Genomic DNA, 27,437 nt, shown 5'->3' on the forward strand with positions numbered 1-27,437 from the left:
ATATACAAATTGTGGCTCTCTAGCCTCAAAATAGTTTTACTGGTAAAGAGTGCTTGATCAAAAAGGTGTAGCGGGGACTTCCCTGGTGGAGCAGTGGTTGAGAGTCCGCCTGCCGATGCAGGGGACACGGGTTCGTGCCCCGGTCCGGGAAGATCCCACATGTCGCGGAGCGGCTGGGCCCGTGAGCTATGGCCGCTGAGCCTGCGCGTCCGGAGCCTGTGCTCCGCAACGGGAGAGGCCATAGCAGTGAGAGGCCCGCGTACCGCAGAAAAAAAAAAAAAAAAAAAAAGGTGTAGCGACCCCCTAAATCAGGGCTTCTCAAATGTGGCTGCACAGCAGACTCACACAGAAGGCATGTTAAGCCCAGATTTCTTGCCTTCTCTCTAATTAGGTTCTCTGAGAAGCGGAGCCTGGAAATACAGTTTTTAAGCAAACTTCCAAAATGATGCTTTTGGCACTGGTCTGAGGAGAAGCACTACAATGCACAGTTAATAATAAATAATTGTCTCAAGAGCCTAACAGACCTAGTTAGTGGCCAAAACTTTTATGGTTAGGAATGATGATCACATACCACAAGGAGAAAGGTGACAGTTTATAAAGAAATTATTAAACTGCCAAGTGTAACTTCCATATCAAGAACCGTCTATCAGAATTAGAGTTTTCAACCTGAAGTTCGTGGGTTCCAAGGATGCACTTCAGGGCTCTGTGAACTCCCTGAATCTGCGTGCAAAATTTTGTATATAGATATGTATGCCCACTTTCCTTGTGAAAAGATTTATAGCTTCCATCAGATTCACAGAGGGCTCCGTGGCCCAATTAAAACTTTCAAATTACTGTTATCTTCCTTGGATGTTGATCAGCTAAAAACTTACATGCTGAAGATAAAAACTCATCATCTTCCCTTTCCAAACCAGCTCACCTCTTGAATTTCTTAGAAGCAAAACTTACCTTGGTGTTGGAAGTATCACCCTCTGCAAGTGTCTCTCTAAATGTTTCTGACAAATTGTTACCCATGTTCTGCTCAGGAACTCAAAAAAGAGCTTTGTTACACAAGCCACCTTCAGAAACTTCCGGCTGGGTTAAGCTGAAATAGTATTTTTCACTATTTTCGCCGCAGAGTGGGTCTTGCTCAGGTCCTGGGACCTAGAAAAACATGCTGAATGCCTTTCCCACTGGTCAGTCGTTCAGATATGTGAAGACATCATGACCACCCATCCCCCCGCTTTGCCCAAAGCTTTGTTTCTTCAGAGGAGATGTCTCCCATTCCTCCTAACCCTGGGCAGGGTACTTCACTATACTGACAATTCCTTTTTTAAATTCTCTACGGTTTGCCAATTGCCCATGATTGAACATTCATACGATACACACTTAACTCCAGTCTCCCAGATTTGGACCTTTGATACTACCAACACAGCTTTGTCCCACAAGATGACTGTGTGGTCGAGTGCTGGATGGCCTGGAAATGGGCAAGACTGGAAGTTCTGAAACTGGTGAGGGCTTCACCCGTTATCCCGGTTAGAAATGACAGGGAAGGAGGTAGGGGTAGAGAGTGGACAAAGCGGAGGTGTAGAAGAGATAGACAGGCGGTAAAATCATAGGACTTGGCCATTGTTGGCACGTGGGAAAGGGAAGAAGGGGAGGGAGGAGGCGAGGAAGACACCACGTTGAAGGGGTGAGGTGAGGGGGGCAGACAGGCAAGAGACAAGGTGGGAAGACATGCTGGCGCCCCACTGAACTTCAACACTGAAAAGAGGGGAGGTGGAAGGAGAGCGCCCGGGAAATGCAGAGTAGGTGAGAGCTGGAGAAGCGGGACAGAGCAAGGTCGGGGCAAATCATATGCCCCTGGGAGGCCAGGTGAGGTGAGAACCCCAAGGAGACTCCGGATAAGAACCTGGGATACGGCCCGAAAGCTTCAGCTCTGGGTGTGGGACTGGCAGAGGGGTCTGGGAAAGTCACGAAAACGACCTCTGCAGCCCTCGCAGTGCTTGGTCCAAGTGCCCGGCCCAGACCCGGGGCTCACTACACATCCAAGTGAGGACTGAGTGACCGCGCGTAACTCGAATGAATGACCCAACCGCCCGCTGCAGGCGACGCGCAGTGGCCTCGGCGCCGCGGAGGCGCGGGAGGGGCGGAGCGACCCGGGCGGCCAATCGGAGCCCGCGCCTCAGCCCCGCCCCCTCCCCGCCCCGCCAGCCCCAGAGGCGCGCGCAGCCTCCCGTCTCCCGGAAGTGCGCCCAGAGCCGGCGCCGCGGTTCGAGGTGAGCGCACGCGGGCTTGACAGGCCTGGCCGCGGCAACCCGGGGTCTGGCCTGGCGCCTCCCGCGTCCGCGCCGGACTCGGCCGGAACTCCGGGAGCGGCGGTCGGGCCGGCGGACGCGCGCCCGAGTGCCCGGGAGCGCGCGCGGTGACGCGGCGAGTGCGGGGGAGGGGCGACGGGGCTGTGAGTGGACTCAGGGGTTGTGGAAACCCGGTACCCCGGACCGGGCCCAGCGTCCCTGAGCCTGTGGGCCCCTCCGGACTCTCCGGCCACGTCTCTGGACTGGGACCGAAAAGGGGCCCCTCCCTCCTGCCTTCCCCAAAAGGCTGGAAGTGAGCCTCGGGAAGAGGGAACCCGGATGGGCTGATGCCCGGAGTCTCTTTCCCGGCGCTGTCGGCGTCTTGGGCGGAGGGTGGAGAACGCATTGGGCAGCACTGCCCAGCGCCTGGCAGGCCTGGATCCCCCCTGGCCTCCGGGGCGCTAAATGCCTGTAGCTTCTCCTCCCCTCCAGCCCTTTGTGACAGCTCCCAAATCCGCCCCCCAAATTCAAAGGTTTGCAGCTCTCCTCCCCAGAGCACAGGCTTAGAGCCTCCTGGGTTTGAATTTGGCCGCCGCTGTGAGCCTCAGAGGTTGCCGATCTGTACACTGTAATACTCACCTTGCTGGGTAATTGTGAGGATTAGAAACGACTTGAACTGAGCCTAATAAGGAGCTGATGCATAGTGTTAAAGAAAAAGTTACTCAGAGACTCGTTAAAAACGGTAAGGCAGACTATTCAGGGGGGCTACCGTGGGACTTTGTGGTATTGGAGCGAGAGATTGAATACAACAAGGGCAAATGGAAATTTATAGCCAAGGGGTGGGGTGGGCTCAGTGGGTGGAAAATTACTAAGAGGAAACATCTGGGTTAAGGGGGGATTCTAGCTAAGCCAACTTGACCGGTTTTGTTGAAGGCAGGCCAGGGCAATAAGGAATTTGACCAGATACCAAGGGATGTTGAATTTGATTAAATGTCAAGTCTTGCTGACTCCCTAAACTGGAGTCAGCAAGATTCTTGCTAAACTGGACTGTAAGTGGCAAGGACAGAGTCCAAGGGCCAGTCCTAGTCAAAGAGATGACTCAGTCAACTTCAGCTTGACTGAAGTTTGATTAAGGAGACAGTCTTTGTCAATAGTAGGTGCTCTGCAAATGGTTACTTGTATATGAATGTATAGTAAGTATCCTTACCTAGATGTTCATTTAAAAATTCATTCTAATTTGTTATAGCTTTAATAAGTATAGCAACTATACATTTGGGATATCTTTAAATTTTTTTCATAACAGGAGCAGATTCTCATGAAGTCATTGGGATACCAATCTATAAAGCACCTATCAAGTAATTTAATTATAAGCGAGGCATTTCCCCTACCATTATGTGAGAGTATAACTGCTGAAATTAGATTTAAATGTTTTATAATCTATAGTTTTCCCTGAAAGTCAGTTTCCCTGTTATCTAAACTGCTATCTTAATTCGGGAACTAAGTAAATGTGAATAATTCTACTGATAAGTCTCTTGCTGTCTGACATCTTGCTACTTGTTATTTGAAACTCAGGATCCAAATAGATCTAGACAGTGAAGGATGCGTGTATATTTATTAAAAATTTTAACAGTTATTTAAAGCTTCTCATTTCTCTCTAAGCAGTGCTTTAGCTGTTTCCTACAAATTTTGATATGTTGTGTTTTCATTGTCATTCAATATGAAAATATATTTTAATTTCCTGTGTGGTTTGTTTTCTTTGGTCATAGGTTATTTACTATTGTTATTTAACAATTTCCATATATTGGGATAGTCTAGGTATCTTATTGTTTTCTAGTTATTGATTTCTCAGTGGTCAGAGAATCTATACTTTAAGATTCCAGTGTTTTGAAACTTAATTATACACATGGTCTGTTTTGACAGATGCTTCATATGCACTTGAAATGAATGTGTATTCTGCAGTTGTTGGTTTATATATATATTTATTATTTTTTTTTTTTTTGCTGTACGCGGGCCTCTCACTGCTGTGGCCTCTCCCGTCGCAGAGCACAGGCTCCGGACACGCAGGCCCAGTGGCCACGACCCACAGGCCCAGCCGCTCTGCGGCATGTGGGATCCTCCCGGACTGGGGCACGAACCCGTGTCCCCTGCATCAGCAGGTGGACTCCCAACCACTGCGCCACCAGGGAAGCCCCTGCAGTCGTTGGTTTAAATGTCAATTACATCAACTTGGGTGATAGTGTTGTTCAGATTTTCTATATCCTTACAGGTTTTTTTGGTCTATTTTTTCTATCAATTACTGAGAGAACAGTGTTAAAATCTCCAACTATGATTGAGAATTTGTCCCTTTAGACCTGATATTAGGTGCATACACATTTAGGTTGCTTTGTGTTCTAGATGATTTGACCCATTTATCATAATGAAATGTCCCTCTTTTTCTCTTTGTCATGAAGTCTCTTGGTCACATACTAATATAGCCATACCAGCTTTCGTGTGCTTGCTGTTTGCATGGAATGTCTTTTTCCCACCATTTTATTTCCAAACTATCTGTGTCGTTATACATAAAATGTCTCTTGTAGACATTATACCGTTGGGTCTTGCTTTTTTAAATTTGACAATCTCAACCTTATAATTCAAGTGTTTAGTCCATTTACATTTAATGTAATTATTGATATGGTTGGGTATTAATCTATCATATTGTCTTTTTTCCATTTGATCTTTCTGATTTTTATTCTTCTCTTGATCATTTCCTGTATATTATTGACTGTTTTTTAGTGTTCGTCTATTGGCTTTTAGCTATACCTCTTTGTATAATATTTTTACAGCTAACAGTATGCATCCTTAAATTATCAACATTTAACTTATTGGAATATACTTTAATATTGTACCACTTTATAATTCACATTTCTTATTTCCTGCCCCTCACTTAACACATTTACATTTCCCATCTGTCACTTCACCTGACACTACTTCTTACTTCTAACTTTCTATCTCTGAATTAGCAGTTCATAAATGTAAAAACAACAGATTAATTCCATTTACCCTCTCCTTTGTGCTATTTTTATATCTTTTACTTCTAGTTGTCTTATGTTCTACTTATACTATTGTCATCTTTGCCTTAACAGTCAGTTGCCTTTTAAGGAAGTTAGGAGAAATAAAAGCATAGTATCTTAAACTTATTCACCATGTATTTACCATTTCTGGAGATCTTCATTCCTTTCTGTATATATGAGTTTCCCTTAAACTGGAAGAATATCCTTTAGCATTTCTTGTAGTACAAGTCATTGGTGAAAAATTCTCTTAGCTTATTTATCTGAAAAATGTCTTTAATTCTTTCTTTGAAAGGTGTTTTTGTTGAATGTGGAATTCTCGGTTGATGGTTCATTTTCTAGAATTTGCATTTGTTTCTTTTTATAATTTCTATTTCTCTATAGAAAGTCACTATCTCTTCTGTCATAAAGACTATATTGTTTTTAAGTCCTCAGGCCATCTGAAGTTGGTTTCTCTTTACTGCTTTCCCTTGATTTTGAGTCACATTTTCCTGTTTCTTTACATGTGTAGTAATTTTGTATTGCATCCTGGATATTGTGGATGGCACATTGTAGACACTAAGGATTCTGTTATCTCCCTCTGAAGAGTGTTGATTTTTATTCTAGCAGGCAGTTCAATTACTGACTGATCAACTTGTGTTGGCTTGGTTTTAGGGCAGATCTTTGGAAAGCCCAAGGTGTTTCCCAAATTCCTTGTTTTTTGGCCATGCTGTGTGGCTTGCGGGATCTTAGCTCCCCGATCAGGGGTTGAACCTGGGCCCTTGGCAGTGAAAGCACGGAGTCCTAACCACTGGACTGCCAGGGAATTCCCCCAAATTCTTCTAACTGGATCAGAATAGAGCAGTAGACTGGGCCTCCTCTGTGGATCTTGTTGAAGCTTGGCTTTAAGTTTTTTAGGGCAGGTTTAGAGTAGGTCTTTCTCTAGAGCATGGTCCTTACTCCTAACATGTGGCCTTTCTGGTATCTCAGGATGCCTTGAGTATTAATAAGGTCTCTCTCCTCTCAGGGTCAGAAACGCAAATGTCTCTCATCACTGACTGGCCTTTTGTATCCCTCTTTTGCTCCTTTAACCTGGTAGCAACTGCTCTCTGTTGAACCTTGCATAGTTTCACCCTACTGAGTGCAGCCCAGCCCTTGGCCAGAACTCACAGGGGGCCCCCCCGCACAGACTTCCACCTCCACCCCATAGCTCCCTCCTCCCTGCTGCCGTGTTCTTCCGATCCCAGCCACTTCGGTAGCTCCAAATGCTGATCTCTGCCTCCTCAGTTTAGTGAGACCTCTGGTCTCTGCTTAAGCTCCAGCCTCCTGCACTGGGATTAGGAAATCCTCCCCTGGCAGACAGCCGGGATGATCGTGGCCCTCCTCACAAGCTTTTCTTCTCTCAGGGATTCCATTCTCGCCTTTCCGGTTGGCCAGTGCTTGAAAACAGTGGCCTCTTAGGTTTTCTCCAGTTTTGTCATTGTTTACAGTAGGTGGGCTGCCATGACCAGAAATAGAATTCCTGAATTATTGAGAACGTATGTTGCTGTAGCACTCTGGGTGCTGCGTGAATATATGAATGAAATATATGGGTCTCTGCGTAAACAAAAAGTACCGTTAGTGAGGTCCACATGAGAAACATAATATTAGATCGATCCTTTTTACCTTACTCCTTCCTTTTCTGTACCCTTGAAAAAAATTGCTTTCTTTTTTTGTTTGTTTTATTTTTAAATGATGTTGTGATACAGGGTGGATCGTTTGGGTGACGTGGTGGGGGTGAAGATGTTGCCCTTACACCTCAAGGAAAAAGCAGCCATCAAAAGCTAGAGTGTTGTACTGATCTCTGATGGAGCCAGACACCCAAGTGATTGATTGTTGTACTGATCTCTGATGGAGCCAGACACCCAAGTGATTGATTGTTGTGGTTCATGTTATGGAGAAATGATGACCTCTAGCTCCTTCGTAATATTTAAAGATAGACCCAATAATCTAATATTAGGATTACATGCAAGAAAGCTAGCTAGAAATAGTGCATACTCGTTTAAAAATATCTTAATATTAACTTTGCCATTTAATAGTTCTCTTTTCACTGTCTTAGTTGCTGTCTTCTGAATTTTGATACCACTCGCCATAAAAGAGTGATTACTTGCTTCAAGTCTGTAGGAATGTTGTTGAGGTAGTCAGTATTTATTCTAAACCTTCTTTCAGTCCAGGGTTGAAAATTTCAATGTGATAGGTTTTTCATAAATTCCCAGTTTTCAGCATGGCATTCGAAAGAGGTCACTTAGAAATTTCATTGCACCTTTTGGGGAAGAGTTCTCTTCAACCTCATATTTATTTTGGAAGCATCTGATCATTTCAGTCTTAGCCTTCATTCCTAGGGCTTCAAGGTCTTTGTTCAGCTTTTTTGGTCTGCAGACACATGGATGCAGACATTGGAGTGTTTTGCAGAAGAGCTATTTACCTGGACACCCACAGTGAGAATGCTTAATGTGGTGCGTTTCATTTTTCTACTTGGTCTGGCCTTTTGAAGACCAAGAGAGAACGTTGTAAAAATGGTCAGGGTGATGATGACAGTTTAGATATGGTAGTAATGGTTTGCTCTGTGGCTTCAAGTTTACCATCTTTCAAAATAGATTAGTGTGTCCATTGATTTCAGAAGATGCACGGTTGCCTCCGAGGCTTCTCAGGCAGGGCGTATGAATTTGTCCTTTCTGAAAGTGCGTCCCTCTCATCCGCATAGCATCACTGTCACTCCCCCTCCAGTGTCCCTGTGAGAGGCTCTGTGAAGACCTGGTTCTCCCAGGGACAACTCCATCCCAGAAGCACATCACCTAAAAGGACTTGCCAAGCCAGACGATGCCCGTGGAGCTGGGGCAGGCTCCAGTCCTGCCGCCGCCACTGGCCAAGCCCAAGGAGTCCGCGTTCTCTGGACCAAATGACAGCCCTCGAGGGGAGCCCTCCAGCTCTGAGACTGCACGCCAGCTTTTCAGGCAGTTTCCTTACCAGGTGATGTCCGGGCCCCACGAAACCCTGAGACAACTTCGGAAGCTCTGTTCCCAGTGGCTGCAGCCAGAGGTTCACACCAAGGAGCAGATCCTAGAGATCCTGACGTTGGAGCAGTTCCTGACCATCCTGCCCGGGGAGATCCAGATGTGGGTGCGGAAGCAGTGTCCAGGCAGCGGGGAGGAAGCAGTGACCCTTGTGGAGAGCTTGAGGGGGGACCCCCGGAAGCTGTGGCAGTGGGTGAGAAGAGAGTTTTGTGATCTCTGACTGAAGCACAGGGCTCCTCTGGGGTCTTAGCAGGGATGTTGTCTGTTTTTCTGGCACCAAATATGTAGGCTTTTCCACACCAGCAACCAATTCGCTGACACTGTCTGGCTTGGCCCAGACCCCAGAGGATAAGGGCTAGTCCCATAAGACTGACCCCATTTCATACCCCATCACAAGCTGCAGGGGCCACCCGTACTTATGACCCACTGGCTACAAATTTGAAGGTTCCCACAACCCCCTCCTCGGGTTTGATCGTTCGCTAGAGTGACTCATAGATCTCAAGGAAACACTTTACTCGTATTTTCCGGTTTGTTATAAAGGATATGATTGAGAAACAGCCCAATGGAGGAGATGGGGGTGGCACAGGGCATCCGCGCCCTCATCTGGGCACGCCATCCTCCTGGCACTTGTATGTATTCACCAGCTCAGAAGCTCCCTGAACCCCACAGGTTAAGAGTTATTATGGAGGTTTCATTACTTAGGCATGATTGCTTCATCATTGGCCATTGGTGACTGAAAATCTCCAGGCCCTCTCCCTTCCCCGGAGGTTGAGGGGTGGCGCTGGAAGTTCCAACCCTCTGATCACCTGATTAGTTCCTCTGGGGACCGGCCACCATCCTGAAGCCGTCTAGGGGCCACCAAGAGTCACCTCGTCAGCATCAACTCAGGGATGGTTGAAAGAGGCTCCTTCTGAATAGGAGGAGTTGCTCCCGGCACTCCTGTCCTTCAGGAGATTCCAGGGGTTTTAGGAGCACTTGCCAGGAACCTGGGACAAAGCTCAGTTGCACATTTCTTGTTATACTATCTCAGTGTGTCCCCATGCCTCACCTGATTCTAAGACTCCCTGAGATTCTCCACACTTTTTATCCATTAGGGATTGAAGCTAAATCTCCCATCCCATTCCATCTTTAGAATGTTTGAGAAGCTGTTCCAAAGATGCCTGCCTTTTAATTGGTGGAGACTGTCCAGTAGAAACACAACATCAGTGGCCTGTCGGAAGGGCTCCCAGGCCATGGCTTCTGGCCTCTCTTAGGATGTTTCCCTCCCTGGTTCCCACTGAGCCAGAAGTAAATGCTGGCTTTTTTCTTTCCCTGCCCCATGTCCCTAAGGACTGCCTTATGATGCGTTCTAGAAGGTTAGCTTTGTATCTTTCAGAAATCCTTACTCTGGATCTTTCAGTAATTAGTACCATGTGGTCTCTAGATCAGCATCCAAGTTCTGGGACAGGAAGTCTTATCACAGAAGGCGGAGCCTGAAAGCTGCCCACTGGGGGAAGCGGAGGCCCATGTTGAAGTGCCTCAGGAGCTGGGGCTTCAGAACTCAGCCTGCCGGTCTGGGGAGCCACTGAGCCACATCGTGAAAGAGGAGTCCGACTCGGAACAAGGACTAGGTGAGGGGCAGGTGGTGTGTGTGGTGCCATCTTGGAGAAATTGTGGGATTGTGGTCAGTAGGCCTAAGAGTGAATTGAAATGATGTGCTGCTCAGATTGGGGTGTCTCTGGGAAGTTCAGAAGCAGGGTAGACATACAGGAATCACTCTGATTTGGAGATTCAAAGTCTGCAATTTAAACCACTTATGACAGGGCCAGGCCTTTCGGATTTGGGTTCTGGGGAGGGAGGTGGGAGGAGACACGGGTGAGGCAGCTGGGAAGGTAGGGCGAGTTGGAGTGGTTTAGGGAGGTAAGCACAAGTCTGAGATACAGATGGCGGAACAGGCGTTGGTTCTAACGTGTGGAGGTTTGCACCTGTGCCCTCTGGCTAGTGGGTGACAGGACATCGGGATTCTTTAATCTTCCTGTCTCCGCCTTCAGCCCTGGCTGCCTCCCCACTTCCTGCCCGACCCGAGGAAAGGCTCATCAGAGACCAAGACTTTGGAGCCTCCCTTCTCCACACAGCACCTCAGGTGAGCGGGGTTCCCCTGCTTCTCGTACCCCAGAACCTCGCTCCGAGGGTCTGTCAACAGTCCGTGGATTGAAAAGGGAAGCGTTCTCAGAATCAGAGGAGAGAGGAAGGCCTAGCAAGGATGACAGCCATACATGTGGAATGAAACTCAAGTTTCAATATTTCTTTAAAGGCAGAATGTTTCCTAATTGTCATCTTTAATAATAGAATCTGGGCCCTCGAAGAAGTTGCTGTGATGAAGTAATCTTGTCTCCCTTTTTTATTACCTTTGGGTTATGCTGAGAAAAGACTGTTATTTCATTTCCTAGTCTAGGCCTCCACGTTGGGGTCGGTTTGTGATCTCGAACGTTATATCTAACGTGGGGACAGGTTATCCTCTCCCCCACTCACTTGTGCAGGTGTGACTGACAAACTATAGAGTGCACTTATTTAAAGTGTACAATTCGATCAGTTCTTGGACATGGCATATACAGATGTGAAGCCATAACTACAGTCAAGATAGTAAACATATCTGTCACCCCCAAAGGCTTCCTTCTGTAATATCCCTCCCTGCTGCTCTTCTACTCTCCCCCAGTCCTGAGGCAACTACTGTTCTGCTTTCTGTCACCATACAGTAGTTTGCATTTTCTGGAATTTTACACAAAATGGAACCATGCCACATGTACTTCTTTGTTCTTCATGCCACATGTCTTTGTTCTTCTGCATATCATGTATTTTTCTTGCTTGCCTTTAATAGTTTCTCTCTGATTTGAAAAATTTTGACTATGATGAGCGTTGGGGTCATTTTCTTCATGTTCCTTGTTCTTGGGGTTCACTGAAGTTCTTGGATCTGCTGGATTATAGCTTTCATCAGATTTGGAAAAATTCTGGCCGTTATGTGAACTGCTTTTTCTGTCTCCCTGCCTTCTCTGCTTCTTTGGGAACTGTGAGAATAGCACGCACGTGGGACATGTATAATCTTAACATGTGTATATACACATTAGATCTCTTCAAGTTGACCCACAGCTGACTGATGCTCTGTTCTCTCTCTCTTTTTAATCTCTGTGTTCTATTTTGTGTAGTTTCTAGTTTTATGTCTTCAAGCTCATTAATCTTTTCTTCTGCAGTGTTTTATCTGCTTTTAATCCCATCCAGTGTATTTTGCATCTCAGATGTTTTTCATCTCTAGAAGTTTGAATTTGGGCTTTATCATATCTTTCATGTCTGTACTTAATGTGTTCAATCTTTCCTCCAGCTCCTTGAACATATGGAATATGTTTATAATATCTGTATTAATGTCCTTGTCTGCTAATTTATCACCTGTGTCAGTTCTGAGTCAGTTTTGATGGATGGTTTGATCTCCTCATTATGAGATGTTTTTTCCCACTTCCTTGTATGCCCAGTAATCTTTGATTGCATGTCAGGCATGGTGAATTTTACATTGCTGGGGGCTGCATATTTTTGCATTCCTATAAATGTTGTTGAGCTCTGCTCTGGGATGCAGTTAAGTTATGTGGATACAGTTTGTTACACGGCACCAGTGAAGCCTTTAGTCTAGGGCTAATCTTCCTCCTGTACTGAGGTGATACTATACCTTATGCTTCTTGATGGACAACGTTTTCCACTCTGGCTGCTGGAAATATGAAGTGTTTCCAGTACTCTGGGGACTGTGCCTTCTGCTTCTTTCGGGGGGGTGGGTCTTTCCTTGACTTGCGGGGGACCCTCTGCAGATCTCCAGAGCTCTCTCTGTGTGCAGCTCCCCTGCTGATAACTCTGTAACCCTCTTGGCCTCCCCAGACCCTGAGCTCCTTCTGCTGCTCTGGATGCCCTCTTCAGCTGGTAAGTTTGGGCAACTGTAGGGCACACAGGGATCTCTGTTCTGCTCTTCCTCAAGTATATCATCTGCAAATCATTGTTTCATATATCTTGTTCCCGTTTTTGGTTGTTGCAGCAGGGAGGTAAATCCATTCCCTGTTACTCCATCTTGGCTGTAAACAGAAGTCTCAAGAACAGGTTTATCTTGATTATGTGGTGAACAACTCTGAAAAGTTGCATTTGATAAAAATCAACGTTTTCTGAAGAACCTAGGGGCAGAACAGGAATAAAGACGCAGACGTAGAGAATGGACTTGAGGACACGGAAAGGGAGAAGGGTAAGCTGTGACAAAGCGAGAGAGTGGCATGGACATATATACACTACCAAACGTAAAATAGATAGCTAGTGGTAAGCAACTGCATAGCACAGGGAGATCAGCTCGGTGCTTTGTGACCACCTAGAGGGGTAGGATAGGGAGGGTGGGAGGGAGGGAGACACAAGAGGGAAGAGATATGGGAACATATGTATATGTATAACTGATTCACTTGGTTATAAAGCAGAAACTAACACACCATTGTAAAGCAATTATACTCCAATAAAGATGTAAAAAAAAACCCACACAAAAATAGATAGCTAGTGGGAAGCAGCCGCATAACACAGAGAGATCAGCTCGGTGATTTGTGACCACCTAGATGGGTGGGATAGGGAGGGTGGGAGGGAGACACAAGAGGGAGGGGATATGGGGATATGTGTATACGTATAGCTGATTCGCTTTGTTATACAGCAGAAACTAACACACCATTGTAAAGCAATTATACTCCAATAAAGATGCAAAAAAAAAAAAGATAGCTAGTGGGAAGCAGCCACATAGCACAGGGAGATCAGCTCGTTGCTGTGTGACCACCTAGAGGGGTGGGATAGGGAGGGTGGGAGGGAGACGCAACAGGGAGGGGATATGGGGATATATGTATACGTATAGCTGATTCACTTTGTTATACAGCAGAAACTAACACACCACTGTAAAGCAATTATACTCCAATAAAGATGTTTAAAAAAATCAACTTTTTCAGGCACCTGTAGACCTTAATCAGAGCATTGTTTCAAACCTTTGGGGAGCTCTCCTTGGGACTTTCCTCGTGGGGTACTTGAGAGTGAAGGTGAGGACACAGGGAAGCCGCTGTAGATGTGTCTGAGCCTCAGCTTTCCAGGCTCAAAAGATTTAGAAACCAGAGTCCGAGCTTTGCAGTTTACCCCGGGCAGAGGGTGGGGAGGGGGCAGGGAAGGGATACAGCTTTTCAGTGACTCAAGGGTGCCCATCTTCCTCCTTTTAAGTACGCAGAAACTCCTTAGGCAGGAGGCTCCTTGGTGAAAAAGATTTGGGTATTCTGCCAAATATTTCAGGTTATTGCTTGTATAGTAAATACAGAGTATCCTTATGAAAGGCATATACAATTTATTAACATATTTTAACTAGCGGACTTAAACATTAGCTCTACATTACATGAGGACATTAACCATGACTTGTTCTGGGTAGCTTGAAGTCAAAGCATTCCAAATGCTCACCAGCAGCACCATATAAATGTATGTATATAAATATATGTAATATATAAATTACCTATATATAGCCAATAACTGATTAATAGCCACTCACCCAAAAAAACAAAAATCATCCCTACCCGATCCCAGTATCCCTCCCCCAAACCAACAACTATTTGCATCAGAAGGACCTCGATGTTTAATGGAGTCTTTTGTGACTAACTGAAGGGAGTATTTAAATACAGTATAAAGAATCATGTCCTCTAATCTGTTCCCTAGATTAGGAACCTCGAGAACAATGGCAGGGTATGAGGTCCACAGTGGTAGATGCCGTGACTGAGTCAGAGACAGTCTCACAGACTTGGGGTTGCACTGGCGCTGGTTCCTGTGTCTTCAAACCTTGGGAAGGGAACACAGCACAGATGCCTGTGTGCCAGTCAGTTGTGGCAGTGTCCCACAAACCCACAAGATGGTGCTGTTTCCACATGAAACTCAGATGATTTCCCCATCAAATCTCATACTTCCATCCTTCCAGAATAGGAATTTGGACATTTTTCTCCTCTTATAAAAATGACAGAAAATGAAGATGGCTGCAGTTGGTGTCTTGCCTCTTTAAGTAAGGGGCTTCATATGCATCCCTAGCTCCTGGGCAGTTCCTTGAGTAAATGTGTGGCTTTAATCTGGAGGCACACCTTCCAGAGACTCCTGAAGCCTCTTTCCTGGGCTTTGAAAGGGCTGATGGTGGCCCTTGGGGGATTTGGTGGCTGTATTCCTTTCTGCCTTGTACTGTGCTGGGTGGCTACTCTCTTGGTGCCCGTGGACGAGGCCTGTGTCCGGCGCGCCAGGCCTCCAGGCAGATGTCACCGCGCTTGGCAGCCCGTCCTTTTGTCTGCCAGCGCCGACGTGAGGGTCTGTGTGTTTTGACCAGGAAGACCGAGGACTCCTGTATTCAGCAGTGTTTGCTCAAGCTGGTTATTTCCAGTAGGCTGTTAAGGTAGCTTCCTTCACAGAAGATTAACAAAGTAAGTTGCTAAAAATTCCTACTTTAAATTTTTAAAAATTAAAATCCATATTTAAAATGTGGTTATAGTTAATAAACATATAGAGTTCACTTTTCCACTTTTCACTTTTTTCACCCTAAGAAATTTAATTCCTCCTTTTCTTTTCTTCTTTTAAAGCTTAGTATCTGCTAGTTACAGAATTTTTGGCGTCTCCACTCTCTTTCAGCCATTTCTAGTCCCCTTAATGTACTGGGGGCAGAGTTAATGTAGAATGGGGAATGGCCTCCCCGGGTAGTGGGTTGGGTGTGATGGAGGGTGACTTCTCTTCTCATTCTTCTTCTCACTTCTGCCGCCTGTGGCCTGGCTGGCCGTTCATGACAATAATAGATGGTTATCAACTTTGGGGTTTCCGAGAGTGTGCAGGATCCCTGAATTCTCCCTGTGAACCTTGGGAGACCGATAACCCGTAGGCTGTGTGTGGTAGTGGTGGTGAGAATATAGACCGCCTACCAAGCACTTGTTTGCTAAGGGCTTTGTTTCACCCAGACAACTTCTATTGAGTGCCTGCTCCAGCCTGGGCATGGTCTTGGGAACTGAGAGAGAACAGTGGAGGATCCTTTTCTCATGGTGCGAATGTGCTACAGAGGCAACTGTTCATTAAATACGTTCGTGTGTGTGTGTGTGTGTATACATATATATAAATACTTAATAAACTGTGATGAATGCTATGAATGAAAAGTAGTGGGTGCTTTGAAAGTAGCTCACACTTGGTTACTTCTGTTAAACCTCCAGACAGTGTTTTGAGTCTAGTACTATCATTAGGTGAGGACTGAGGCCCAGGAAAGTTTAGTAACTTTCTCAAGACCATGCAGCTGGAAATGGCAGACCTGGGACGTGAATCCCAGTGCGTCTGACGCCACAGACTGTGCTGTTCATCACTCTGCTGTACAAACTGAGTGTCTAACAGTCAGCCTCCTGGTGGGGAGACTGCCATTTGATTCACAAAAGTTGACCCCAGCTCCATGGCCTTCCCAGCGTTGAGTCTCCAGGCTCAGTTCCATAGGATGAGAAGGGCATGTTTTAGGCGTACTCAAGGGACAGCTTGCTCTAGGGAGCCCCTCCATTTCCCACTCACTGGAGGAAAACTGATCTGCTGTTGGACCTAAACTCAGAACCGTCGGGAGATTCGAAGTGTGTGTGGCTGCAGCATTTCTGCTCCGAGGCCACAGTCTGTCTCACAGTGAGACTCACAACTCGCCTGATGCCATTCTTTACCCTTCCCACCCCTTCACTGATTTGCACTTGCTTTTCCAACAAATATATTTTAAAATTTCTTTCCTTTCCCTCTTGAATTTCCAGACTTTAATGAAATATGGGGAATATCGGGCCCCTGCTGCTCAAAGACCTCTCTGATAAGCACTGAGAGTTAAGCAAAAGGAAAGTGGAGAAAGGGCTCCTGCCTTCTCTTTCTTCTCCACTCGCAAAAACAGGCAACTTAAAAGAAAATACGGAACTTAAAACCTAAACGTTTTCTAACCACAGCAAGAAACACTGAGGCAGACCCTGTTGATTTCCCATTGAAGCTCCTCCCATGCTTTCTCAGACCATCTGATGGCCAGGATCCTGAGGCCCATTCCTTTCTTCTCAGCCTCCCACAGGCAGGGAAGGAGGGTTCAGAAGCCTTCCCTGGACTCACAGCATTGTGTTTTTCTCTAGGAGCAGTGGAGGCACCTGGATTCCACTCAGAAGGAGCAATACTGGGATCTCATGCTGGAGACTTACGGGAAGATGGTCTCAGGAGGTACGGGCATGGGTCAGCCTGATGGAAGGAGACATCTTCCGTGTGCTTTAGAGACAGCCGCACTGCTTGGGTGAAGAAAATCCTTAGAGACGTGGCTGGGAACTGGGGAGCTGGAGGTGGTTGAGTTATAGTGACAGCTCCCTGTATTGAACGTGTTCTGTGCGCCTGGCACTGTTGTGGCTCCTCATGTACAGTAACTCCTCTCATCTGTGAAACGGGTGATGGAATTCCCATTTTAAGCTGATGAAAGTGAGCATCAGATCAAGTCATTTGCTCACTGTTACGTAGCTCGTAGGTGCTGAGTTACGACGGGGCTCAGCGGTGGCCGACCATGCATGGTCTTTTCTACTAACCACAGTCCCAGCCAACCATGCGTGGGGTCCCAGTCACGACCCTCACACCAGCCTGCCAGTGGTCTGACTCCTCCCTCTCAGAATCTTCTTTTTGTGGCCTTCACCATATATCCTGGGTTTCTCGTGAGTACTGGTGTCTTAGACGCTCCGCACATCCTCAGTGGTCTCCAGAGCTTCCCTAGTTCCCTTTGCACTCAGGGCCCTCCTTTGAGCAACACGGCTTGGTCCCCAGTGCTCCCCATTCATCCAGGCCCACAGATTATCTCTCTCTGTACCAGGCATTTCCAATCCCAAGCATGACCTGACTGATCCAGCTGGGTTTGGGGCAGAGCTGACAGGACCACACCTACACATCAGCGAGAAGATCCCAAGACCCACCTGCATAGGTGAGTGATCCTCTACTGGTCCAGAGCCATTTCTGACCTCCAGTCATTATATTGGAGGTGGTGGGGCAATATCAGTCCTTGGTTTCTATTACATTGGTTCTCACCGGCCGTGATCTGGTCAGTCCAGTTTGAGTACCGAGGTGGGTCTCGTCTCTGACTATTGGGCTGTTGACACATATTTAATCATGGAAGAAAGACCCTGCATCCGATCTGTTGCCTCGCTCTTGCCTGTTTTGACAGCTTTCTTTCTTAGAGAGAATTAGGGTTAGTACAGTTGAGACCAAAACAGATATGGGTTGAATTCTATTATTAAAAAAAGATTATCTAACAGGCCACTATTATCCTTCCTAACAAGAAGGTTCAAAGTAACTAGACTTTTCTTACTCTGGTTATGGTGAATGGTAACTGACCCACCCTCAACAAAATAAACAAGACAAACAGAAAAATATGGTCTAGCTAATCTCCATGCATCTAAGTCTCATTAAACAGAAGCAACATCAAATACTTCATATAAATCACATTATTTTTAAGACTGGTACGAAGAAATATGAACTTGTTCTGCTGTAAAACAGCAATTACCCTTTGCATTCTACATTCTTTTAAAAACATTGCAGTTATGTAAAATCAACTGTCAAACATTCCTGCGCGCGCGCACACACACACACACACACACACACACACACACACACACACACTCTCTCCCTCAAATCTACAAAAGATCCCAGAACCATGGAGGAATAAAAGGACGAAGGATGGGAACTGTATGACAGGCCATTCTTTCTCCCCAGTAAGATCTGATTAATTGTTTCCTTCGCTAATGTATCAATACCACAGAGAGAGCAAGCATCACATGAGACATACGGTTTTAATTTTAAGCAGTATATTTATCATAATACTACCTCACAAGGATTCCTTTGGAGCAGTATTTTTTAAACTGCATTTTGTGACCAGTTAGCAGGTTGTGAAAATATTTTATAGGGTTGCAACCAGCATTTTAAAAAATGAAATGATAACACCGAATAGAAAATATCAGAATATATTTCGATATAAAAGTATTTCTTATCGTGGGTAGCGGACCAAAAAAAAAGTTTGAAAATGCTGCTTTAGAGGTTGTTGCAGTAGGATTTTTGTTTTAATAGACTTTATTTTTTAGAGCAGTTTCAGGTTCACAGCAAACTTGAGAGGAAGGTACAGGGATTGCCCCTGTTCTCCCATGCGGTAGGATTTTATTTGTGATACCTTGCTCACTCTATCTCCATATGGCAACATTCTATTTTTTTTCTTTCCCGTCATCTCACCTGCTGACATGGTCCCATTATATCTTACCTTGAACCAGACTGTGGAGAATGTATAAAGCCGGCCTGCCTTGATAAGGGAAAGAGACGCCATTGTAGGTTCTTGAAAGAGGATTTGTGGGGAGAGAGGCTGAGGAAGCAGCCGCGTGCAGGACAGCCCGGGAGGGTCCCCTTGGAGGACGGGAACCCTGTGGGCAGCCGACGCAGGAGTCCAGGTGTGCAGGGACGAGACAGTGATACCAAGACCGGAAAGGACTAGTCTGGTCTCAAAGGTACAAGAGTGAGCAGTCTGCCAAATCTGGACTCAGAGCAGGGGGCGATGTCCCAGGAGAGGGTAGAGACGCTATTTTGTTTGACCATATGGAAGAACAGCTCACTGTTAAAGAAGGTCAGCAGGTGAGTAAGCCTCAAAAAGCCTTACACTCATACCTGTAATCAAATTCCCAGAGGATTAAAATTATATATATATATATAGTTGACCCGTGTATAGCAAAGGTTTGAACTGTGCAGGAACACTTATGCTCAGATTTTTTTCAATAAATTTGTACACGATCCGCATTTGGTTGAATCCACTGATGCAGAACCTGGATACCGAGGGCTGACTATAAAGTTACACTTCGAATTTGACTGCACCAGGGTGGGTGCCCCAAACCCCTCGTTGTTCAAGGGTCAACTATATTTGGAAAAATGGTTCTTAAGTAGTTATCAGGAAAAATACTGCAAGAACAGTAAAAAGGTTTGAAAGAAGAATGTTTCATCAGTGTTGGGTCTGTAAATATTAAGAGTATATCATTTTAAAAGGGTAAACTCATTACCACAGTGGGATACTGATATAACAATAGATGCACAGGCCAATGGGACAGAAGACAGAGCCTGGGAACAGAGGCTGGTCTATAAAGGACTTCAGTATGTGATGAAGGAAGAAGCAGAACAGATCCATGGGATGAGCAAAATAAGGAGAAAAGACTGGGAAGAGGAATCAGCTTAAATTTTATGTATGTCATGTACCAAAATAAGTTGGAAACAGATGAAAAAGACATAAAATATGAAAATAAAATGGTAATAGAGAAGAAAACGGGTAAATGTTTGACTCATGTCAAGCTGGGGAAGCTTTTTATAAGTATAAAAGCAACGGAAAAGAATCATTAAAAGATTAATAGATTTGACTGTATTTAAAAAGAAAGAGACTACAACTCCTATACATAAAAATAACCCCAAACAAAATTAAAGTAATAACTAAACGGTGAAAAACTCTTTTCACGAACATGACAGATAAGTGACTATATTTCTTAATATAGAAGGAGTTAATGCAAGCTGATAAGAAAAAAAAGTGACTTTCCCAGTAAAAAAAAAAAGTGGACAGCAATCTTGGAGTATGAAAAATAACTCATAAGTGTGAAAAAACTGATCCTTTAATAACTAAAGAATTAAAATTTATACCAATGAAGCCATTTTTCACCAGCTTTAATGGCAGATACTTGAGACACAGTCAGTGCTTAGGTATTGAACACTCGCCTCCTCTCTGCCCAGCCTCTCAGACCCGAGGATGGCAGAGTCGTTGCGGAAATCGATTTGCCAGTAGGTGTCGACAGCCTTAATACCATTCATGCCCATTGACACAGTAATTCTACTTTGAGGAACCTCCTTTAAGATATTGATCAGAAATGTGGGCAGAATTTATGAAGAAAAAGGCTTATCACATCATTATTTATAGTAGCAAAATATAACAAACAACTTAATTCCCATAGTAGGAGAACTCTTAAATAAATTCTGTTTCCTCTTATGTGTTTATTACGACGTCTCCACAGTGGGCCATTATTCAGCTCTTTAAAATGATATTTATAAAGGCTTCTTTAAAGAAAAGAGAAAGTACCTTTGCCATCTGAGAGGAACATGTTATAAGGCTCTGAATTACCAAGTTCAGGTCTGGTTCTCTAGCAGATTCCGGTCTCTAGCTGATAATTTGAAAGACACTGATAGAGGAAAGAGAAAGGCAAGCAGCTCCTTTAGATCTACAGGAATAAAGTAATTTATAAAAGTTGAAGATAAATTCTACCACTAAAATAAAAATCTTTACTACATGCATCATTAAGTAGTAATAAGCAAAAACCCAAGTTATGAGGAGAAAAACAAAATTTAACTGTTACGTGACATAATGAAGCACAAGTGAATGCTGGATTCAAGCGCAGACTGAGGGGTTCGCTTTTACACAGCAGTCTCACTGTGCATCACAACCACAGTAGAATGACACATGGTTGCATTTCATGAATTTTGGGGTGACTTGTGAAAGGGAGAATCCATGTGGAATTGATAAGTACCACCATCTACAATTTAAAGGCTACAAAGCCAGAAATAGAACTGTGTATACAGTATGATATCGGTTGTGTCAGAAAAAAGCACATACGTACATATGTACATACATACATACATACATATGTATAAATTAGATAAAGACTGGAAGGAAATGTATACTCATAGTTGTTGCCTCTGGGTGGTATAATTGAGGTTGATTTGGTTTTCTTGTGTATGCTTTTCAAATTGTTTTTAGTGATCATATTTATCTTTTATATATAATTAGATAAAAACCAATACGTTTTTAGAGTAGTACTCTCATATACTAGACTTGTTTTTCCTGGGCTTAAGAAACTTGCTGCTTCTTTGTGGGGGTGGCCACTACGGCCTCTGGGAGCCATCCTCTGCTGTCACTTTTTCTCCTTGGTTCCAGAGCTGAGTCACAGCCTGGACACACGTGAAGTGAGTGCCAGGTGCTCAGGCTGGACAGTGTTTTTCTTCACTCACCGATGCCCTCTTGGTAAAAAGAATTAATGTTTTGTGATGACCCTCTCTCTGACACATGAGTTGCAAAGCAGGGCAGACCACTGATTGAGCTGCTCCATATCTTCTTTCTCCTTTCAGGGGACAGACAGGAGAATGACAAAGAGAATTTAAACTTGGAGAACTACAGGGACCAGGACCCTCAAGCCTCAGGAGAGCCTCCTCAGACTTCCTTGAGTGGCCTCTTCAGCAAGGATGAGCCGAGATGCTTTGGAGAAGGAGAGAATCTCCCCGAGGCCCAGGAGAACCTTCATGGTGAGGGGACAGGGGCGCAGCTCTCTCCCCGAGAGAGGAATTCCGGGACACAGCTGGGTCAGCATCTGCCACCTCTTCCCGGAGAGCCGTCCACGCCATGGCTGGAGGGGAAGAGAGAGGCCTCCCCGCGACGGCAGCCGAGAGCCCCCATGGCCCAGAGACTCCCTACCTGCAGGGAGTGTGGGAAAGCCTTCTACCGGAATTCCCAGCTGGATTTTCACCAAAGAACTCACACTGGAGAGACGTACTTTCAGTGCCCCACCTGCAAAAAAGCCTTTCTGCGGAGTTCAAACTTCGTGAAGCATCAGCGAATCCACACAGGCGAGAAGCCCTGCAAGTGTGATACATGTGGGAAGGGCTTTAGCGACTTCTCGGGGCTGCGCCACCACGAGAAAATCCACACGGGGGAGAAGCCCTATAAGTGCCCCATCTGTGAGAAGAGTTTTATTCAGAGATCCAACTTTAATAGGCATCAGAGGGTTCACACAGGAGAGAAACCCTATAAGTGCTCCCGCTGTGGGAAAAGTTTCAGCTGGAGCTCAAGCCTTGCCAAACATCAAAGATCCCATTTGGGAAAGAAGCCCTTTCAATAGCCAAGCTCTCTGAGCCCATGTCTGTCTCCTGGTCCATTTAAAAATACTTGGCGGGCTTCCCTGGTTGCGCAGTGGTTAACAATCCGCCTGCCAATGCAGAGGACACGGGTTCAAGCCCTGGTCTGGGAAGATTCCACATGCCGCGGAGCAACTAAGCCCGTGCGCCACAACTACTGAGCCTGCATTCTAGAGCCCGCGTGCCACAACTACCGAAGCCCGTGCACCTAGAGCCCGTGCTCCGCAACAAGAGAAGCCACCGCAATGAGAAGCCCGCGCACCGCAACGCAGAGTAGCCCCCGCTCGCCACAACTAGAGAAAGCATGCGCACAGCGACAAAGACCCAACGTGGCCAAAAATAAATAAATTTATTAAAAAAAATAAAAAACAAACTTGGCTCCATCCGTAGAAATTGCATCTCTTAGAAAATATCCCTGTTCTCTCATTTTTTCATGGATTGGAGAGGAGAGACTGGGACGTGGTTTTAGACGCAGAGGATATCTCGGCCTCGGGATCGGATTTCACGCAGGTTGACTTTCTTGCTTCTGCATCAGGAGGAAAAAAAGTCTTCACCTTTCAGCTCATCTCTTCTCTTGGACCCCTTGGGGAAAATGTGTCACTTGGAGGTCCCGTTTTAGGAGTGGTCTCTGGGAAGGGTTTAACTGGATTAGCTGCAGCTGCTGCTGGGAAGAACCTCACATCCGCCCTTTAGAACTGTGGTCCTAGAGCAGGTCTTCTGTTCCAGAGGGGGGAGCGTAGAGGCCAGTTAGCTCAGTGTGGTCTTTGTCATAAAGGTGCAAAGCTAACTCAAGCTTCCCTTTTTTCAATAAACTTGGTGGTCACTCCCTGTCTTGTCCGTGTCTGCAGCGTCCACTGTGTACTGACTGGAACTCACAGACCCTAAGTGGTGGTTGAGCTCCTAGATCAGCTCGTACAAACGCACCAAGTTTACCAGCCAGCAGAACAGTGATGGGAACTTGCTAGCCTGGTGCCCCGGTGAGAGCTTGGCCAGTGCAGGGCACTCTGGTGTCCTCTTTCCATGCCCACCTCCAACTTGCTCTGGGGCCTCAAGTTGCCCCTCTTTCTCCTGGCATCCCCCTTAGGCCATCCGTCATTTTTGCCAAAGTGTCCTGGCCTCTAAAATTATCTTCCTTCTCTCATTTTGTCTGTACGTGTTAGGAAGAAATCAATAGTATTGATCCAATTTATAGTGTATCTAGAGGTTTATTAACACATATATCTAACCTGACCACTTGTCTCCAAAACTGATGTGACCCAGAGGGTCCTGCTCTCGTACCGCGACACGACTTTCCTTCCATCTTGGTCGTCCTCTGCCTGCTCTCACTGTACTGTTCCCAGTGAGGATCAGGAAGCGTGATGCTGAGGAGGAGGACAGAGCTATCTCCATGGGAACAGATGAACTGTAGGTAAGAAACTGCAAGTTGTTGGCAAACAACGGGAAGTACATTGCTGGCTGATGTGAGGAGAGACAGCACTTAGGTTGGAATCCCTGGATTCCGGAGGAATTTGTTAACTCTCTTAACAGCATGAAGATGAGGAATAAGGCCCTTCTTTTGGGGATGCGGGAACCACAAGGCAGAAAGCAGGAAAATCATGGTGGAATTGGCATGAGACTCTGTATTCTCATAGCAGAGGTTTGTAGGAGGGTGGGTTTTTATGTTTTGAATCAGGAGTTCTCAAAGTGCAGTCCCCAGACTTGGAGCGTCGGCAATTTCTTAGACTTAATCAAACTCTGAGTGGTGGGGGCCAGCAATCTTTGTTTTAACAAGTCCTCCAGGGGATTCTGATGCCTGCTCAAAATGAAGAACCACTGTACTAAATGGTAATTAATCCAAAAATAAGTATCTCCAAGGACATGTGGGAGTAACGACCCTAGAAGGAGTGGTGGACCCCCACCCCCAGGCGACTTAACAAGCCTCCTCACAGAGCTCTTTACAGCTCATTAAAACTGTAGATCTCTTTGGGCATCCAGTGAAAATGTGTTCCACAGAGGAAAATCTAGAAAACTTTTAGGTTAAAAAGCTTTAGGTGAAAGATTTCTCCTTGCGCCCCTCTTAAATGATCTGAAGGATGACGGAAAGACAAGGAAACAATCCACCTTGTTTGCAGTTTTGCCCTCGGCAACTAGTATATGTTAAACACTTGTTAAATGGATGTGTGGATTAATGAAGGATAAATATTGCATACGTACTTCCCTTATCCTCTAGAGCAGTGATCAGCAAAATTTAGCCCACTGCCTGTTTTTGTAAAGTTTTATTAGAACGTGGCCACACCATTCCTTTAGGTATCATCTATGGCTGCTTCGGGGTTACAGTGGTAGAGGTGAGCAGTGGCAATGGAAGCAGTATGCCCTGCGAAGCCTGCAATATTTACTATCTGATCCCTAACAAAAAGTTTGGTGGGCCCCTGATCCAGAGTAACGTTCCTCAAACCACAAAGTGCATACAAATCACCTGGGGAGCTTGTTAAAATGCAGAGTGATTCATCGGCAAAGCCGGTGCCGCTGGGCCCCGGACTAGCTGGGAACTAGGGCGCTGCGTGTAGGGCTGTATAACGACGTCAGGGCTCAAGTGCCTGTGGCTCGTTTCTCTTGGGCTCTTCATGATAACTTACGACTCTGCAACGCTCAAAGCCTGGACCAGACACAGTTGAAGAACAAATCGCTTTATTAGGAAAGGGTCAGTGTTAGGAGACTCTTCTCCCCTAGTTCCCAGGTCCACACTCCTCTAGCTCTGCCTCACTTTAGGTCCTTCTCTCCGAGTTCCCCAAAGGAATTCTTCAGAACTGTGAGTGCTTTCGGTTTCTCATCTTTCGCTAGGGCTGTGGTCCGCCCTCTCCACTGGTCCCTCTGGGCAGCCTCCAGCCCAGCTCTGTCTCCTCGGTGGGTCTGCAAGGAGCTACACCTGCAGAAGCAAGGCTACTCCGGCCAGAACCCACTTGGAAGGCTTCTCCTTCGTCTTCAGGTGTAAAGTCCACACGTAGGTGGGTCCTCGCTGACAAGTCTTGTACACAGGACAGGGATAGGTACTGCGGCAATCCTGCTTGTCTGCGGGGATGGCCTTGAGGAGCAACACAGGCATGGGGGGCACCAGCTCCTTCAGCTTCCCCTCGGTGATGACCCCAGCCTGAGGACAAGGACACGAGAACATCTCAGGTCAGGCCCCAAGCTCAGCCAGCCAGGCCTGCTCCTGTCGGGAGATCCGGGAGAGAGACTGGGAAGACCTGGTTGCCCTGGGCCCACCCCCTTACTAAGTTCTCTCGACAACCCACAATGGGGTGCCATGGAGGGGTGGACATCATATTCCCACAGTTTTTCAGCCTGAATATCTTCTCGAAGCAGAGTTCCGAAAGCTGTTGCATATCATATGCACATTAATCTCTTTGGGGCTTGAATTTCTCTTAGTTTTATTTTGTCATTTCGTAAGCATACCGAATGCAGCTATCTGCCAGATGTCATGCTAGGTGCTAGGGACTTACAGCTGAGCAAGACACGGTCCCTGCCGGCAAACGCTTTAGATGTTAAGGCTTTGGTTATGTCCTGTTCCAGCTTCTTATGTGCTGTCCTCCACCCTCTAGAGCATTTTCTCCTTTTGAGCAGAGGGAGCTGTGTTCTATCTTCACTCAAGTAACAGGGACCTGGCCGTTCTGTAGCTTTCCAGCTGGGGCCTCTCTCTGGTTCTGAGATGTCTCCATAGTGCTGTCTGGGGAAGTTTTTCCTAGTAGTCCTGAGAAATATTCTGAGGAACAAAAAGGTGCCTTGGTGAAATAAGCTTGGGAAGTGGTGCTTACCAGACCCTGGCCCTGAAGCTTTACGGTGCATACTAGCACACTGAAGACAAGAAGTCCTGGCAGTGAAGAAAACAGTTTGACTTTACTTATCCCAGTCTTTCCCAAACTTATTTGACCACAGGACCCTTTTCTTGCAACCTATTCATTTCCCGTGGCACTAGGGTTTTCTGAACATACTTTGGGAAATGATGATCCAGCGTGACTCATGGATTCCTTGCCCGTGCCTAGCTGATTCTGAGCCCCTTATGCTGTGGACAGAATTTGTTTTAATTCCCATGAAATGTATTTAACGGGGAGGATGTGCCTCTTCAGCTCTGGTAGAGGCTGACACGAGGCATAGTAACTAATAGAACTAAGGTAAACAGTGAGGACCCCTTGTCCCCCACAACTGAGTGTTTATGGTAGGGAGTGGCAGCAGGGGTAGAACCTTTCTTTTTCCATATACCATAAAGCCAACTCTTTTAAAATGTACATTTCACTGGTTTTTAGTATATTTATAAACTTGTACAGTCATCACCACTACCTAAATTCCAGAATATTTTTATCACCCCAGAAAGAAACTCTATAACCATTAGCTGTCACCATTAGTAGTGGGGTGTTAATGTCGTCAGTTATTATGGTTGAGTTGTCTGTTTCTCCCTTCAATTCTGACAGTTTTCATCTCCTTTATTTTGGGGTCTGTTTTATTAGATGCACATATATTTGTCATTGTTATATCTTCTTGATGGATGGACCTTTTATCACTGTAAAATGCCTTTTTTTGGTCTCTACAATTCCTCTCTCTTCTGTCTTTTCTCTAATAACAATTTTAAGTCTATTTTGTCTACTATCAGTATAGTCCCCCAACTCTCTTTGGTTACTGTTTTCATGGCATGTCTTTTCCATCTGTTTACTTTCAACCTATTTGTGTCTTTAAGTCTAAAGTGTGTCTCTTATACACAGCATGTAGTTGGATCAGGTTTTTAAAAATTTAATCCATTCTGCCAATCTCTGCCTTTTAATTGTAGTGTTTAATCCATTTGCATTTAATGCTTGCTCTTTTTTCAGTCATTTTTCTTCAGCAAACACTGCTCTGGTTGCCAAAAGCCTTTGGTTAATTTCTGGAGTTCTGACAAGTTTGATTCTGGTATATATATATATATATATATATATATATGTATAAAATTATTATATATGATTTTGATATATACCTTATTATACTATTATCTTATATATATGATATATATTATATCTTATTATATATATCTTTATATACATGTGTGTATATATATATATATATATATTTTTTTTTTTTTTTTTGCCAAT

General features: G+C 45.4%; 2 protein-coding genes across 10 annotated transcripts in view; one reads left to right on the forward strand and one right to left on the reverse strand.

Moving 5' to 3' along the window:
* The first annotated feature begins 2,201 nt into the window (after window positions 1-2,201).
* On the forward strand, window positions 2,202-23,172 carry ZNF18 (zinc finger protein 18). 9 transcript variants are annotated; one of them, XM_032617240.1, is made up of 8 exons: window positions 2,241-2,258; window positions 8,069-8,548; window positions 9,779-9,965; window positions 10,386-10,477; window positions 12,253-12,294; window positions 16,524-16,608; window positions 17,240-17,347; window positions 21,559-23,172. In XM_032617240.1, the coding sequence occupies exons 2-8, from the start codon at window positions 8,162-8,164 to the stop codon at window positions 22,323-22,325; spliced, it is 1,668 nt and encodes a 555-aa protein (XP_032473131.1). In that variant the 5' UTR covers window positions 2,241-2,258; window positions 8,069-8,161; the 3' UTR covers window positions 22,326-23,172. The 9 variants fall into 9 exon arrangements, with proteins under 9 accessions (XP_032473134.1, XP_032473133.1, XP_032473131.1 ...); XM_032617237.1 differs by lacking the exon at window positions 2,241-2,258 and adding an exon at window positions 2,269-3,018 and having other exon boundaries at window positions 7,684-8,548; XM_032617239.1 differs by lacking the exon at window positions 2,241-2,258 and adding an exon at window positions 2,269-3,018 and having other exon boundaries at window positions 8,046-8,548.
* Window positions 23,173-24,991: 1,819 nt separating this feature from the next.
* Window positions 24,992-27,437, reverse strand: part of DNAH9 (dynein axonemal heavy chain 9) — a 304,275-nt gene continuing 301,829 nt past the window's right edge. The window contains exon 69 of the mRNA XM_032616402.1: window positions 24,992-25,468. Within this exon, the coding sequence (XP_032472293.1) occupies window positions 25,241-25,468 (228 nt within the window). The 3' untranslated portion in view covers window positions 24,992-25,240. The remainder of the gene's footprint in view (window positions 25,469-27,437) is intronic.

This window comes from Phocoena sinus, chromosome 20 (genome assembly GCF_008692025.1).
Source record: "Phocoena sinus isolate mPhoSin1 chromosome 20, mPhoSin1.pri, whole genome shotgun sequence".
Taxonomy (NCBI): domain Eukaryota; kingdom Metazoa; phylum Chordata; class Mammalia; order Artiodactyla; family Phocoenidae; genus Phocoena; species Phocoena sinus.